The sequence below is a fragment of the Eschrichtius robustus genome, chromosome 6 (assembly GCF_028021215.1).
Source record: "Eschrichtius robustus isolate mEscRob2 chromosome 6, mEscRob2.pri, whole genome shotgun sequence".
In the NCBI taxonomy this organism is placed as follows: domain Eukaryota; kingdom Metazoa; phylum Chordata; class Mammalia; order Artiodactyla; family Eschrichtiidae; genus Eschrichtius; species Eschrichtius robustus.
Window position 1 is genome coordinate 142,223,436 of NC_090829.1, and position 17,795 is coordinate 142,241,230.

Sequence of the window (17,795 nt, forward strand, 5' to 3'; positions counted from 1 at the left end):
GTTTCGCTATCTGTCAACAGGCACAGGGATTCAGTTTTATTGAAGGTAAACCGGAAGCTATTTGGTGGCGGCGGCGGAGGACGGGGGTCCTGTGTAGATAAATATTGCCATTCTCTGCTGTATGGCATTTAGTCAAGATAGTAATTGATCAAAGTCTAGGTAAGATTTAATTTATGACACTGGAAACTAAACTCCAGTGGCTTCCTGTCATACCCAGAATAGATAACCTGGCCCCTCCCTTCTCTCCTACTGAACAGGGAGTACATTGGTCTCTTGCTGTACTTTGAACCCACAAAACCCACTCCTGACTCAGGGTCTTTGTACCTGTTTGTCTCTCTGCCTGTAACTCGCTTCCTACAGAGAGACCTGTGACTCACCCCGTCACTTTGGTCAAGTCTCTTTTCAAAAATCTCTTCAGAAAGGCTTACCCTGTGCATCTGAAAATTCCATTCCCTTATCACTCTCAATCCTCCTACCAAGCTTTACTTTTCATACCACAGGTAGACACCTGACATCATTTGTGTGTTCACTGCCTCTCTCCTGCACTGAAATGTAAGTTTTTTTTTAACTTTTTACTTTATATTGGAGTATAGTTGATTAACACTGTTGTGTTAGTTTCATGTGTACAGCAAAGTGATTCAGTTATACATATACATATGTATCTACTGTTTTTCAAATTCTTTTCCCATTTAGGTTGTTACTAAGTTTTATGGGGCAGGGACTTGCTCTCTGTGTGTTGATCACCATTGTACCCCCAGCACTCACAGCATCTGTTATAAAATAGGTGCTTAACAAGTATTTGTTGGAAAAATGAAGGGATGAATGAAGCAAAATGATAGCATGAATATAGTATCATAAATTGGGTCCACAAACAGCAACTAGATAGTGGCCTTGTATAAGTTTTATTCTTCCTGCCAAATAAAGGTCAAGTAAGGGCTTTTTAGATAATGTGTTTGTTTCACTATGTGCCAGTTCATCATTAAAAGCCAGAAACAACAGACCCGTCATAAGATATAAAGAAGTATAAGAAAACTGACCTTTGGAATCACAGATAGGAAATCATAGTGTTGGTAGCTTTCCTCGCAGTGGTGCAGAGCCAATAATGGGAACCAAAGGGCAGGCGTGTTTTGCCATTAAGTTCAGTCCTTTCCCTCAAAATGGCTTCATCTATGCCAAGGTCACCCAACTGAGTGTGACATTAGGGTGATCACCCATCCACTGCCAGTGTAAGTCATGAGGCACATGCATAAGTGCTAAGGGTTTTTTCTTTTAACTTCCCTTATGATAACAGCTAATTTATTTTAAATTAAGTCTTCATAAATCTTCCCAGTGACCCAAACTATCAAAAATGTGCTTAGCTTTACAATGGCCCAAAGTCATATGACTCTGGTGTAAGGAATAACCAGGAACTGGGTTCCCAAATTCCATTTCAATCCTACCCTTTTATCCTATACCTCAGCTTTAACGTCTCAGTTATCACCTCTATCTTCCACACACCATTTATCCCCAACTGCTTCAGTTTCTGCAAAACTATATTGCACTATTACCTTTTTGACTGTATTCCCTAGGCCACCATTCTAATTAATTGCCTGATACTTGGGATTACCCCCAGCCTCTTCTATGTAATGTGTCCTCAATCATGTACCAAAGTCATGCAGATGTGAGTGGAAGGAAGGGAGAAACAGAAGAGCCGGAAAGGGAGTTCCCACCTGCTGGCTTATTATGTGCCAGGTGCTGTGATAAATACATTCTTTTTTTTAACCCTCAGAAAACCCCTATTAACTATTCTCCCATTTTAGGAATAAGAAAATTGGGGTAAAAATAGCTTAAGGAATTTACTCAAGATCACACAGCTAATAGGTGTCCAAATTGTGATAGGGATGGAAGGAAAAAGAGAGGCGAGGGAAGCAGGGATGGGGTCTGGGGGGTCAGTTGACAGGCCAAGGGGTCTTCCCTGGGTTCCCTTATCTGTAGAGACACAGCCCACTGACTGCTACCAGACTGGTCTCCCACCCCCAAAGGCAATCAGTTCCAGGACTTCTGAGGTTCCCCATCACTTCCTACATCAAGCATGTATTTGTTCAAGGCAACAAGCAGGCAGGCTAACTATGATAATGGCACAGCCTCTGTGTCTTAACTGGTGCTGCTTATCCCTCACTGACCTCAGAAAATATGTCTGAATGCCTCTGTCCTCCTTCTACTCATTCATTAAATGAAGAGAAACTGGAGAGCCCTGCTACTATCTGGGTGCTAAGGACATAGCAATTGTTACCTGATTCCATTCTCTCAGCAATTCCAAGAGGTAAGTCTCATTATTTCCATTTTACAGATGAGGAAACTGAGACTCAGAGAAACTCAGTCATGTTTCCGAAGTCATATAGAAAATGAACAAGCAAAAATGTGGACCTTGGTTTAGTTACTGAAAGTTCCAGTGTTGTTGCTGTATTTTTTTTTAATTAATTTATTTAATTTATTTACTTTTGGCTGTGCTGGGTCTTCGTTGCTGCCTGCAGGCTTCTCATTGCGGTGGCTTCTCTTGCTGCGGAGCACGGGCTCTAGGTGCGCGGGCTTCAGTAGTTGTGGCACGTGGGCTCAGTAGTTGTGGCTCATGGGCTCTAGAGCACAGGCTCAGTAGTTGTGGCACACGGGTTTAGTTGCTCCGCGGCATGTGGGATCTTCCCAGACCAGGGCTCGAACCCGTGTCCCCTGCACTGGCAGATGGATTCTCAACCACTGCGCCACCAGGGAAGCCCTGTTGCTATATTTTTTATTTTCTTTCTAAACCTTACTTACACCTCAAGGCAGATGGCGCTCACTCCTTCCATGAAGTCTATCAAACGGCACTGACCTCTCCCTTATCAGAAGTCGTTTTGCTCTTGTAATTAGCAGTCTGTCACTTGGAGACTTTCCAACCACCCTCACTGAGACGAGGCAACTTCAAGGCCTCTGAACTCCTTATTCTATTTCTACTTTTCCCAAGCTACATCTCAGGCCGAAAACTTTAAAGCCCCTAAGAGAAAAACATTCTCCAATTTGAGTTAAAGATTTAAATAAAAACCCATATAATTATTCTCTAACACGGCTTGCTATTTTTATGTGGGTTTTGTTTCTCCAACTATATCTTTGCATATTTTTCATGAATCAAAGGACAGATTATGTTCCAAAGTTAGTGAGTCTACAGTGTGCAGTATGGAACACTCTTCATTCCAAATGGCAATAATCAATAAGATTCTTCATTTTACCAAAAGATCTATTTAGTTTATCCAGAATGGGATCTAGCTGAAGTGGTGATAAAATTCCACCTCTTGACAATTCAAACTAAAATTTGAAATTCTGAGAGCAGCTGCCTGATCTCTAGCTATACAAGAAGAGAGGCTGTCACCCACGGCAGGCATTAGTCATCCAGGGAGAAAGTCCCCTGCTCCAGTCATTGTGTACGAAGGGCAGAGGGGAAACAGATGAGTTTGTGAGATGTTCTGCATCTGGAGCGACTCCCCAACCCAACACCCAGCACAGTCCTTGGCCAGAATTCTGGCACGTCTGTCCTCAAGGCTTCTCACACATTTCCCTCACACAACTGGCCATTAAATCCTGCAAAGCATCTTCTGTTTGGCCCATCCTATGACCACCTTAGCTCCAGCCATCATCACTTCTCATGGGGACTACAAAGCCCTCCCCTTCAGGCGTCCTACCTGGACTCATTTTATTCCAATGCGTGACTCGTCCTGCCATGAACCATATGATTTTTCTGCTTTAAATCTCTTCATAAACTTCCATGGCCTCCAGACCTCTTTCATAGGACAGAAAGCCTTCAAGATGTGGACCAGACTTGGCTCTCAAGTCTCATCCTTCTTCATTTTGCCATTCTGCACACCATTCCCCCAGACACAGATGTATCTGCCCTGTCAAGCCCTCCTGCCATTGCAAGTAACAGACCTTCTTCCAGGAACATGATGTCTTCCTTCCTCTCCTCTTAACTACTTGCTATATTTTCTAATCCTTCAGGATTTCTCCCTCCCTTCTGGAATCTGCCTCATTCCCGTTGGAGCAGGAGTTCTCAATGGGAGGAAATGAGCTTTCATTATCCCAGTGACTACCCCAAGGACTGGCATTTAGGAGTATGTGCTAAGTCCTTTGTTGCTTCATGATGCAACAAGGGAAAGATGAAGCAATGAAGGACAGAGCAAATGCAGTCATTTGGGAGTGGGTGTAAAAGATTATATCTATCCATTGATATGTTGAAGACATAAAGCTTAGTGATTTTTTTTTTCTTTTGCAGACAAGTAAGACACAAGAAAATACTGAACGCATGGGACTGTTAAGTTTTTGAAAAAAACAAGCAAAATAATGATTGCTACAGACAAGGACTTTAAAATAGAGAAAGCTTCATTAGAGAGTTAAGGTTATCTTGTAACCCTTATCTAATTAATTCATTTTAGCCATTGCCATTCCAACTGTAATTAAAAGAAGAGTAGGCCCAAAGAAAGCTGCCTTGACTTTATTAAGGTTTATTTAAAGGTGATTATTTTCTGAAATCAGCGTGATGATCTATTATGGTATCTATGCAACATGAGCTCAAGAATTGCCCCAGGTTTAAATTTTAATTCAATGAATCATAAACCTATCTCCATTGTAGCATGGGCTAAGGAAAGTTGTATACCTCATGTGCCTTATATATTCTATTAAATAGAATTAACAGAGAGATGTATTTACTAAAAGTCAGGTTGAAGTTAGAATATTTTCCATATGTGTTATAAAATATGATACAGCCCGTGAGGAAGGAGTGCAAATAAGAGCCTTTAACTTTTAATCATTGAGCATTAATGCCAGAAGGGAAACTACTTTTTATTGAGGCCAGCCACTAACCTGTGACACCTATTTCATACAGTGCCTCTCAAAATATCATTCGGCTTTTGATAAATGATGTCTCCTCTGTTGGCAGGAAAGCTAATATTTTGTGAAGGAAATTATTTCATTATTTCATTTTTGAAGAATTCTGAATATTAGAAAATTTACATTTAAATTTTTTAAAAATTGAGGTGCAATTTATATACAGTAATATTCACAGGTTTTAAATGTACAGTTTGATAGATTATGCAAAAATCTGTGAAATCTACACCCTATGATGTGCTATGGCATGGTTTTCTCTTTGTGCTTACTTTACTTGAGCTTCATTAATCATTTTGACCAGTAGATTTATATTTTACACCACATTTGAAAATTTTCAAGTCATTACTATTCAGATCTATGTTTTTCCTGCCCTTCTTTCTGAGGCTCTAACTATGTTTATATTGGACTCCTTGACATTACTTCAAGCTCACGGAGGCATTGTTTGCCATTTTAAGCCTTTCATCTCTCTAAAAAATTTGGGTATTTTTCTTGTGCCCTCTTTTCAAGTTCAATTATCCTTTGTTCTGCAGTATCCAAGATCCCACTTAATATATGCAGTTAATTTCTCATTTCAGATATTGTGTTTTTCAGATCTAGAATTTCCTTTTGGTTCTTTTTAAAAAATGTTTTATACTTCTCTTCTTGCATTCCCTATGTATTCACTCATTACACACATCTTTTCATTTGAATTTTTGAAAATGCTTATTATATCTACTTTAAAACCTTGTCTGCTAATTCTAACATCTGTATGCCCATAAGGCTGCTTCTTTTCTTTTCTTTTTTTTTTTCCTTTTATTTACGGCTCACATTTTCCTATTTCTTCTCATACCCAGTAATTATGTGCAAGGCATTGCAGATATGCTATGATATTGAGAGTCTGGGTTTTGTTGTCTTCCTTTTAAGAACACTGAATGTTATTCCTGCAAACAGTCGATTTACCAGTGAAGAAATTTAATCCTGTCAAGGCTACCTGTAGGCTTTTTATTAGGGCTGGGCTAGAGTAGCCCTTATCCCAGGGCTAGATTAGGCCTCTCTTAGTGTGTGGCCTCTTCTGAGATTTTAACTGAATTCCCTGTGTGTTCTCTACTCTGGCTAATCAGAACTCCAACGTTTCTCAGGACTGTGTGACCGCTGGAATCTTTATTCATCTCACATACTCCTGGAAGTTGTCCTCTGCTAGGTTTCATAGGGTCTCGCCCTATGCATGTGAAGTGTAGTATTAAGCTAAAGACTCAAAGGGAGTCCTATACAGATTTTTAGAAATCTTTCTTTGAACAGCTCCCCCACTCTCTAGTACTCTGCCCTGCAATATCCAGCACCTCAATAGATCTAAGTGTCTATCTTTGTTTTTCATCACCATAAAAATCACCATTATCTATTTGGGCTCTGCATCCACCTATCATGGTTTGGAAAGTGCACCAAGAAAAAATATGGGGTGAATTTTGGGCTTAACTCATATATTTCTCTCCTCTTTAGGACCACAGCCCTGTACTGCCTGTTTCATATTTGGAAAATGGTTACTTTATAAAGTTTTGTCCAGTTTTATAACTGTTGATGGTAGGAGGATAAACCTACTGCATGTTACTCTCTGATGACCCCATCTGATGAATTTTACATTTATCTTTTAAGTTACTTGACTCAAAATCTGTTTCACTGAAATTTCCAACCATTTCTGTTGGTTCTACTTTCTGGAGCCCCACCGAGGTTATTATTACACTAGTTTGGACATATTCCACTGGTTCAAAGAACCCAATTAACTAAGTCAAGGACTTGGATCCTGTAATTATCTCTTTATCCTGCCACATACTTTTTTCCTCTCTATTGGCTCATTCCCATCAGTATGTAAGCTTCCCTTGTCCCATGTCCACCTCGCCTCCTGTCATACCAACATTCCTGAAAATATAAAAATAGTTGTATTTTCCTGAGTTCCCACACATTCACCTCCTTTTCTTTTTTCAAGCCCCACTAATCAGGGATTCACTGCAGCCACGCCACTCTACAAGGTAACAAACAATATCCATCTTCCTAAAACCCAGTGAGCAATTCTTGGTTCTCCGCTTTTTCTACTTTCAGTGGGATTTGATATACGTTATCACCTATCTTTCTTGATTATTTCCTATTTTGCTTTCAGGACCCCACAGTCCTCTGGATTTCCTCCTATTCCACTGATTGTTCCTTCTTCCTGTTTCCTTTGCTGATTCCTCCTCTTATTCTGGAACCTTAAATTTTGGAATGCCTTGAGTCTAGACCTTCTTGTTTCTCCCACATCGTTCTTCCCCTTGTGACAACTGCTATTCCTTGTATCTTCTCCGCTTCTGTAGAAGACACTTTCATTTACCTTATTAGACAAAATATGTACTTCAATTAACAATTCCTCGTTCTCTCTCTTTGCAACGTTCACTTTATATACATGCTTTGTTTGATTCGTCTCCAAAACATACTGCAAATTTGTCTGCTTCTCATTACCTTGAGTGTGACCACCTTCACTCAACGTGCTTTTTATCTTGCCTCGACTTCTGAAACAGCTTCTTACCTACTTGCTTTCTGGACCAGTCCATTCTTTCCACAGCTGCTAGTGTGATGATTAAAAACATAAATCAGGCCATGCCACTAGTCTAGTTAAAGTCACCAACGGCCTCTCTTTGCATTTAGAAAAAAACCTCCAGGCTTCTAAAATAGCTGCATATTCAAATTACCCAAGGTGCTTGGACTTAAACTTGGCTGCATATTAGAATCAACTCAGGGATTTTACAAATTCCTGGTGCCTGGGTCCTACCTCCAATGATGATTATTTAATTGGACTTCAACCTGGACATCAGGAATTTTTTAAAGCTCCCCACACAATTTTAATGTGTGACAAAATTCAAGAACCACTAACAGGTGATTTTGAATTGAAAAAAAAAAAAAAAAAGGATAATGCCCCAGAGATCTGGGAGATGGATAATGATTTAGTTGGGCTTAGTTAGGACCAGAAAATGGTCATCAATGTTTTCTTAAATCTCCCAGGAGATTTTATGGTGAAGTCCAGATTGAGAACCACTGCCCCCGCACATTATCTTGTCCTTGACTATTTCTCCAGCTACTGACCTGCTTTGAAGCACATTTCCTTTCTCGGGGCTATATCACCTAACTAGTGACTTAATGTTAATTTCCCAGAACCTTATTTAACATATTTAAAAAACAACCACACAGAGAGACTAATCAGATTGTGATCCACTACATTATCCTGATTGGCTAGGCTCAATTCCAGGTCATCTGACCTTTGCCTTGGTCAAAAAATTATGGTTGCCTTTCCTGCGAAGTCAAGTGATTCACAGAACACTCATGTACATTTTTATGTAGCATTTCTGTTCTCTGACCTGGATCCTTCAGAGCAGATTATATCGGAGACAAACTAATGTACTCACTGCTTTGCCCTTCACAAATGATAGTAAGAGTCAGTTCTTCTTATAAGAAAACTCTTGGGAAGCAGTACTAGATTGGCTCCCATTTTTATGCATCTTCAAAAATGGGGAAAAAATTTCATGTATCCCAATTTTATTAGCATAAGGCCATGTGTACCTTTGTTTTGTATCCAGCTGAAGGTAGACTTTCTTACTCACTCAGGGAAAATCTTTTCCACAGATACAAAGTTGGTGCCTTCATATGAATTCTAAGTATGCTCCACTTTATTTTGTTGGCAAGGAGACAGAATGAGCATTACTCTTCAACAAGAAAGGAAGGAGAGGGGTCATGTGGGCAAGGTGTGAGGACTGAGGAAGGACCCGGGAACCTATTGCTCAAGAAAGAGTCTGCTTAGATCTACTGACTGTCCTGCAGGTAATGGAAATCATCCCCTCCTGACAATTACAATGACAGCTCTGTGTTCGAGGACTTTAAAATGCAAACAATCAACATTAATATAAATCTTTAATTTCATACAGTCACTTTTGCAATGTGGGTGAATATTCTACTGGTAGATGAGCACATACGACTCTAGGAAAACCATAAAATCACAGAACGTCCATGCTCAACAGACACTAGAGAACACTAGCTTCTCATTTTGAAGATGACAAGTGTGAACCTTGATGGGAATCTGCTGACTTGCAAAGAGATTCGAAATAAGACTGTTGCTTACATTTTAGGTGCATTGAGAGCCCTGACAAAGTTTTCTACAAGTTAAACCATCTTATTTTAAATTTTTTCATAAATATTGCCACACTTTGCTTAATTTAGTAAATGTTTCAATACCCTTCCAAAATAGACATTTAATGCTCAACAGAAGGGAGGAACAAAGAAAACCACATTTCTAAAACTAAAATTTAAAAAATATAAAAAGCTACCATTTTTTGACTTTAGAAAAACTGTGATATATGGCTTTGGCAAATATTATTTTTAAAAGCCATCAATCTAAATGATAATATAAAAAGTGCTATATAAAATAAATACAACACAGCATGAGCTTATGGATTTTGGGCCTCACAAGTCACTGGGTTAATGTAGGGAAGCCTTATTTCAAGAATTAAATCCCATGGTCCCCACATCTCATTCACACATTTCTTCTCTGCTAATTTTCTGAAACTTCACATTTTAGGTAAATACACCTTGGCTTGGAGTTTAGAGGAGTTCACAGTTGGCTTCTACAGGTGTGTGTGTGTGTGTGTGTGTGTGTGTGTGTGTGTTTGAATGGGATGACAGGGAATTCTTATGAATTCTGGTTATTTTCATAACATTTCAAGGAAACACCATTGGTGAGTGTTGTTGAATCTGACTGCATAGGTGCCATGCATCCCAAGTGTCTCCTCACCTCTCACAATTAGTTGGCTTTGGTGCTCCACAGCTGCTGCCTCATTGCGGGCTATGCAGGTGTAATTCCCATTGTGCATCAGGGAGAGATTGGAAATCCTTAAGGAGCTCGTGAAGTCAATGTTGTCAATGGTCACCCCAAGGCTCGCTGGGATTGGCCGGCCGTCCTTCTGCCAGGTGATGGTGATGGGTAGGTCCCCTGAGACCACAACACACGGGATGAAGACCCGTTGTCCAATGGAGAATCTTGGAAACTCAAAAGGCTGGATAAAAGGTGGAACTGAAAGAAAAGAAAAGAAAAAGTAATAGAGGAAAGATGATAATGAACTGTGTAAATACTCTACATTTTTTTCTTTAACCCTTTTGCATGACATTGGAAGAGTAATACAAATCACTGCTATAGCATAAAAGTATATGAACCGGTAGAAGATTTGAAATTGTGCTCTTCTGTTATTTGAATTTTCTCATTGCTCTAAATGAAAAGCATGGCTTGATTTGTACTTCAGCAAATATGCTTAATAATCACATTTACTTTGATACATTTTTTTTAAATTCAATAATCATTTTTAAGGAAACATTTCAGATTCTGCACTTTTCAGTGTAAATACTATGAAAGAGGGATCTGGGTTTGGTTTTCTCTTGGAAGCTTTTAAAAATGATGTGTACAAGAGGAGATTTCTTTCCTGCTTTGCTAATATTAGGAGTATAATTACTGTTCCCTCTTCAATCCATTCCACATCTTGTTAATACTTTAAGCCTATTGAAGAAGCAGAGATTCCAGTTTAATTGTTAACATTTTTTAATAGCTAACATCCAACTAATAGCAAATGTTAATTTAAAAGATTTGTGTTAGGATAATTGCATCATTACTCTGCACCCCTCAATTTTACACATTCCTTGCACATGACCTTAAGTTATGAACTGGTCCGTGGCCAGTTTTCTGAGTTGTGGAGATGTGTTGCTACTGAAGATAAGGTTATATAGTCTTCAGCCCGGCCAGCCGTGGACACAGCCAAGCTCAGTCTGGAATGTTCTTTTTTGATTTAATTTCCCTAAAAAAACTCTTATTCATCCTTCTTGCCTCAGGACCATTCTTCTTGGCAACTTCCTAGATGGCTTCACAGGGTGTCAGTATTATAAAATGGTCAATGTGGAGCCAGAGGAGCCAACTTTGGATCCTACTGTGGTTACTTATTTGTCATGGGGTCACGGGCTAGTTATCAATATCCTCTTCCTATCAGCCTTTTGGGGTAGTTATTCATAGATTATTAAGATTATTAAGCCAATAATAACCTAATATAAACCAGTTATTATATTAGGTGATTTTACAAAATGAAGTTATTAAACAGCAGGATGTCTGCAAAGTTTATTCTTTAAATCAGTCATAGTCTCATTTCAATTATCAACTCAGGGGAGACAAAAGGGATCCAGCTGAGAAACATCTGAACGGAAACCATTCATTCATTCATTCACTCAAGAAGTGCTTATTGAGCACCTGGTATGTGCTCAATACTGCGCTGTGTGTGCTGGACAGACAGCAATGAACATGATATACCATCTGTACCCAGTGGAGCTTTCATTCATAGTCATAGGCAGCGGATGTCAACAAAGTATAGCAGTGGTTTTTCTGTAATTTAATATTATTATTACTACTACTGTATGCTTTCAAAAGAAGTTGGAAGTTAGAATTGCAAGTTAGTCATTAGCCAAATTGCAAATTAGCCAGAGTTAGTAAGCAGGTGACTCAAGTTAGGTTTTACCAGAGAAACAAACAAACAAGCAAGCAAGGAAACAAACAGATAGCTGAAAGTACAGACAGGCATATTCAATGTCAAAACTGCTGTGGATCCTCAATGTAAAGTTAGAACTTTGGGTCTGCAACAAGTTGATCTGACGCTAAGGGAAAAAGATCTCAGGATGAAGTTCTACCTGGCGCTTATAACCAATGAGTTAGTGATATTCTAGAAATGTGGATAGTATGAATTTTGTTTTTGTTTTCTTTTTAAAATCTGATCACTCTGTAGCGAATTCTTGCCTCTGTTCTTGAAAAATAGAGCCTTTTCTCTATCCTGTAACTTTTTTCTGCTATAAGAAGACATTCTTATGCTTAATAAATGTTGACAGCCTACACCCTGCATTAGATCAAGTTGGATTGCACTGTGTTTGTTCATAGTTGTCATTAGGCGGGGAAAGTGCCAAGTTGTAGCAAAAGTGCTTGTATTTCTCTAAATCTTGCCCCATGTGTTATGAATGTTTACTCCATATTAAGTATTAACACTTAATAAGTTGACATTTTAAAAATAAAAAGTAACTATGTTTCCTCTTCTTTGCTTTCTTACACACAGAAGCCTAATTTTGAGTCTACTCAGATAAGCCTAAGCACCCATTGTTGGCTTGGTGCTTTTTATCTGAATTGCAGATCATTTTTCTAAGATAAGAACTTTGCAACCAGACTACCTGGGTTTAAGTTCAGCTGTGCTACTAAAGTCATTAGCACCCCTATGTGCCTCAGTTTCCTTATTTGTAAAATGAGGGGGGCTGCTGTGAGCAGTGAATGAGCACAGGGGTCACAGACTTTCACATGCACCTGAATTGGTTTCTTAGCACTGATTCTATTTCATAAGCCTTTAATATGAGGAAAAAAACCGAACAGTTAAGCGAAACATTAGTGGGCAAGGGAAAGGACTCCATTTCTCTTATTAGTTACAATACGGAGAAGAAATATATAAGGACTTACTTTCCAAGCCCCAGATCAAGAAAGAAAAATAAGGGCTTCCCTGGTGGTGCAGTGGTTAAGAATCCGCCTGCCAAGGCTGGGGACATGGGTTTGAACCCTGGTCCGGGAAGATCCCACATGCCGCGGAGCAACTAAGCCCGTGCGCCACAACTACTGAGCCTGCGCTCTAGAGCCCGCAAGTCACAACTACTGAGCCCACGAGCCACAACTGCTGAAGCCTGTGTGCCTAGAGCCCGTGCTCCGCAACAAGAGAAGCCACCGCAATGAGAAGCCCGCACACCACAAGGAAGAGTAGCCCCCGCTCGCTGCAACTAGAGAAAAGCCTGCGCGCAGCAACGAAGACCCAACACAGCCAAAAATAAAAATAAATAAATAAATTAAAAAAAAAAAAAAGAAAGATGAGATGTAGCACCTCTGACCTATCTATTTAATAACAAAACAATATGGGCCGTAGGCCGTTAATAATTATTAAATACAAGAGTGTCTTTTTTATAGCAGAAGAAAGTTATAGGACAGAGAAAGGGCACATACATATTATTTTTGAAGAACAGAGGCAAGAAGTAGCTACAGGTGAATCAATTTTTAAAAATTCATGCTTTCCATAATTCTAAAATATATGTAATTCACTGGTTTATAGAACTCTAAGAAGTATAATTATAGTTAAAGAAGTAAATTTCAAAGCGTTTAGGTATAAAGTGACACTGCTGGAAATGAAGATTCCAAACCAGTGAAAACAGAGGTCAGAAAGCCCAGGCACTAACCCTCACTCATGTCACTCAGGGGATAATCCCTCTCTCTGAACATCGTATTGTAAACTTCTGCAGCACCTTTATTATCTCCTTTCTTGGTCTAAACCAGACGCTGAGAATTCAGGCATATTGATGAGGGCTCAGTAAGAAGCCACGACTGGTAAGGTAAAGGCGGGGAGAAACGAAGCATAAACTATAAAGAGTAGATACAATGCAACACACACGGCACCTGGGGACATTGTTTGCTGGGGCACACTGCCTTTAATAGCCAGATGTTTTGCAATTACTACAATATCATAGTGCATAATTAAGACTCTGACTCATAAGTTATTGTTAATATATTACAGGGGAAAAAGATAATATTTAAAATATTTTAAAATGTATTTATAAACAGAAACTATCCAAGATAGTTAAAATAAAATTTTCATGATGAAAGGAAGGATTTAGTTAGAGGGAAAAGTCATTTTCCCAGAATAATGTCAGAATCAGGTTTGTAACTTCTTATTTTGCCTGCCACATTACATTGGGATGCACTTTATTTTTTTAACACAAATGAAAAGACCCGTGTGTCATGTCACTTCTTACCACATATGTTGTCTCCCTTGCTTCAGCCACGATACACAAGTCTGCTGTACAAAATGCTTAAAAATATTTTAAGGGGTCCAGAATCTTATATTTTACATGTATTAAGATATAAAATTGGAGGCAAAAAGTAAACCAAGTGATTCAGAAACTCTTGTAATGATTTTGGTGAAGCCAAATCACCTGTTTGAGGTGCATTGCTTATTGTGCCTGAGTCATTATGTCACCTTTTAAGGTAAATTCTCTGAATCTTATTGACAGTAAAGCCTTGTAACAATACAGGAGCAGAAATTCTGAATGTGACCTGCGGCAGGTTTCCACATAACCGTCCTTCATAAAGTATGTAAATATCTGCTAAATGTCACTTCTTACCAGGCTTGTGTATTTCATTCTACATGCTGGGGGTTCCTTTCTCTGAGGCAGTGCAGAGCCCTTGAATACTGTCAAATGTTAGTTTAGATTCTTATTCTTTCTAAACCCTTAACAAGAACATTAAATCAGGCTAATACATTTCTGTGTCTTGTCCCTCAAAAATTAACTGTATATTCCTTTTCACAGGGGACAGAACAAGTTTTACTGTCCCCCTCACCCAGAGCGGAGTAGGACATACTGAAAGAAACATAGTTGTGTGTTGGCCAGTCTTGAGTAGTTAGTGGTGTTATCTTGATCCAGTTTTTTTTTAACTCTATGATGCCATTTCTTCATGTGTGAAATGGTGACAGTGACACAATTCGTGAGTGTCAGGAGAGGGCTTTATGTAACATGCCAGCCCCAGAGCCCAGGGGGGACCTAGAAGTAGCTCAGTTTAGCATCCTTCTACCTTTCCTCTTCTTAACTCTTGTTTTTTTTTTTGTCCCAAGGCCCATAATTCACTGGGAAAATCAAATACATTACATGCCTGTTGAGACATATAAGGCTCTATTTCCATTGCCACATATAATTTCATCAATTCCAACATTTTGTCATTTCATTTCCAGTGGTAATTTAACTCCATGAGTCTCCATACAAACGTCTCAGGTTGACAGCTTTTGGTATCAGGCTGGTCAGGGAGCCTGCCTCAAGCCAAAGTATTCTGAGTCAAGGCTGTGGATATTTTCATCTTTCTAGCTCCTTTTCTCCATTCTGTTTAACAAGCCCTTTCTTCCCGTCCTTTAAGACATTTTCTTTTTATAACATCTTACATGTTTCATAAAGTCTCCAAAAATTGCATCTCCTAATCCTGCCCATTGTGGGAATGCAAATTCCATGGCTGATCTCTGAGAGTTCAGTCCCAATTACACACCCATTTTAGGATCCGTATGCCCATCAGGAATGCCTAGAACCTGCGTAGGCTCAGGGCTCTGTACTGTCCATCCAAACACAAGCTGTGGCTCGAAAACCGTGAGGCTGGTGAACACGTGTGACTTGTGGGTCGAGCACATCGCTTAATGGACTGTCTACCCATAGAACTGGTCCTTTGTCCAATTCTGCTACTTCACAGTATGCTTTAGAGTACAGAATTGTAGATTTCTGCCCCTATGTGATACAGTCCTCCATTCTGTTCACACAACACAATTAAAATCTTTCTCCAGCCACCCCAAGAGCCTGTTGTTCAAGACTTTATAATAAAATGTATGACACGTGAATACAGTGATCTATGTATGAGGCTGTTTCCTAAGTAGAGTGACCCAGGAGGCAGGAGATAGATCGAGTTTATCTTTTTTACTTCCCACAACTAGTGGAATAAATGGCGCCTTGTACATCTTAATTGCATAATAGTTTTTGAAAATACCTTTTAAGAGGTGATGATGAACATGTGCCTACGTTTTGCACATTAGACAATCCTGAAGTTACGAATACAGAGGGAGATACGTCCAGGACATAACAATGATGAGATGGCGAGATGGGAAGGACACAGGTGATGCTGCTATTCAGCCAGTAGCCTTGGGGCCCATGAAGTTTATGATGTGATAGAATGAGCAGACTAAGCAATTCCCAAGTGGTTGGTCACTAAATCTAGAAACTGAGAGGCATGCATACTTCTGTCTTGTTCTCAATCGTATCATCTAATAAATCACTAAATCCCTCAAGATTCCCTGGTCTAAATCTCTTTTGAATCAGGACCTTTCTATGCATTCCTACTTCCACCGCCAGAGTCCTCTCTTATCTCTCACCTGTAGCAAAATAATAATTATTTTATTCTCCCTGAAATGCATTTCCCACATATCCGTCACCAAAGTGTTCTGAAATGCAAAACCCGCCTGAAAACCTCCAAGTGTTCCTAGAGTATAATTTCCAAGATCCTTTACCCAGTCTACAAAACCCTCCAAGATTGTCTAATATACCTACTTCTATACCTATCACTCTTTACTCTTTTTGCATTCGTGTTCTCACAACAATAAATATTTTCCTTGCACACATATTGCATGCCACATGTCCTAGGGGCCCAGGACTTCTAACTAGTGGACCCGCTGAGCCACCCCTCCCCCTGCTGTTAGGGCAAGTTGGGGAGATAAAGTCAAGACCTGGCCTTGCTTATTCAGGTAGGGCATAAGTGCCAACTCTAAACCACTGTGTGAGCTTGTTCCCCTGAGCTGAGTGACTTCTGCCAGAGCTGCTTCTGGCTCACCACGAATTGGGCTGCCGGTCCTTGGCCTGTACCTGCCGAAGTGAGAAGGGCATGACCAGAGCCCTCCAGAGCTTCAGGAGGGTACAATGCACAAGTAAGAAGGGCATTGCTGGGAGCTGGCAGGTGCTAAATAAACCAAGGCTTAAGCATGTGCACATAAATGTGGGCTTCTTTGCAAGCCCTTCTTGACCTTTCTCTCTAAGCTCCCTTGGGGTTCAATATGAACTGATATTAACTGACACCCAAACACTGACCTAGAAATAAAAGGCAGGAGTGAGCCAGCAGGCTGCTCTCTGGCGCTGCTGCTGGGTGGGAAAGGCAGAGAAGGAGTGAGTCATTGTCTCTCCCATGTGGTAGGATGGCATTCAGGGTCCATCTCTAAAAATTCCCTTAGGGAGCTGTATCCTGGGCATATTTTCAACAACCCAAGCCATATGAAATGTAAAAAATTAAAGAGGTTAAAAGTATCTATTTTTCTTTAGCCAGAGATTGAAATTACCACACTTAAATTCCTGTGGCTGAGTTAAGTAGGCAGTTTGGGTGCATTTAGGGAAATTCACACCCATGAATTATTTAAGGCGTGCCCAGGTAAGGAGAAGAATCCCTGTTTGGCTTAGAACTCTTTAAGACAGGTGTCATAGCAAAAACAGTAAATTGGAGTTTCAGAGATTACTCAGCTCTGGCTATATTCTAGTGATAAACATTCTCCTTCACGGACAGAAAATAATAGGGGAACAAATCACACATATTTACCCCAGTTTCAGAAAGTCCCAGGTTCAAGACACCTGCCGTGACTTGAAGGCCTGTTTACAAGTGAAACAAACAACACGCAAAATCATATACACGAATTTCACAATTCTCGCTCAAGATGAGCACCTACAGTTCTCAGTCTCTTCACATTTGTCCTACTGTCGTTAGAACACCATCTGCTGTAGATAGTGCTGTGATAAAACACATCTTTTCTCAGATCATATTGCAAGTTTTACAGTGAGTGGAAACTATTTTGCTTTCTGGTATTATTCCCTAATGCATGTTATTTTTTTTTATATAGAATATTGTCCTCATTTTACTCAACAAAGGGTCCAATACAGCCAATGAGGTGTTAGGTTTTTTCAATTATTAGAACTGAATTACACAATGTTTGTGTGATCAATGTGATCAGAAATTATCTATATATCTCTCTATATTACTAGGGACTAGTAATGTATTCTCAGGAATAATAAATGTTGTCACCATCTCTGCTTGCTTATGGGTATTTATAAATCCTAGACAGATGGTTTGTAAGAGTTCATAGATCCCATAGCAAAGCGATAATGAGGGTAGGTGCCTCGTCCATTTGAAAAGTTCACACAAAGTAAGAAGGACATTAAAAACCTTAAATAAATAGTTCAGTGATTCAAAGGAAGACTATGTTCCCCTCACTAATGGAGACATTGTTCCTCAG

The 17,795-nt window shown here is 39.6% G+C and overlaps 1 protein-coding gene across 1 annotated transcript in view; it reads right to left on the minus strand.

Annotated features, from left to right (window-relative positions):
• Window positions 1–17,795, minus strand: part of DSCAM (DS cell adhesion molecule) — a 738,451-nt gene that overhangs the window by 265,173 nt on the left and 455,483 nt on the right. The window contains exon 10 of the mRNA XM_068545703.1: window positions 9,677–9,955. Coding sequence (XP_068401804.1) covers window positions 9,677–9,955 — 279 coding nt within the window. The remainder of the gene's footprint in view (window positions 1–9,676; window positions 9,956–17,795) is intronic.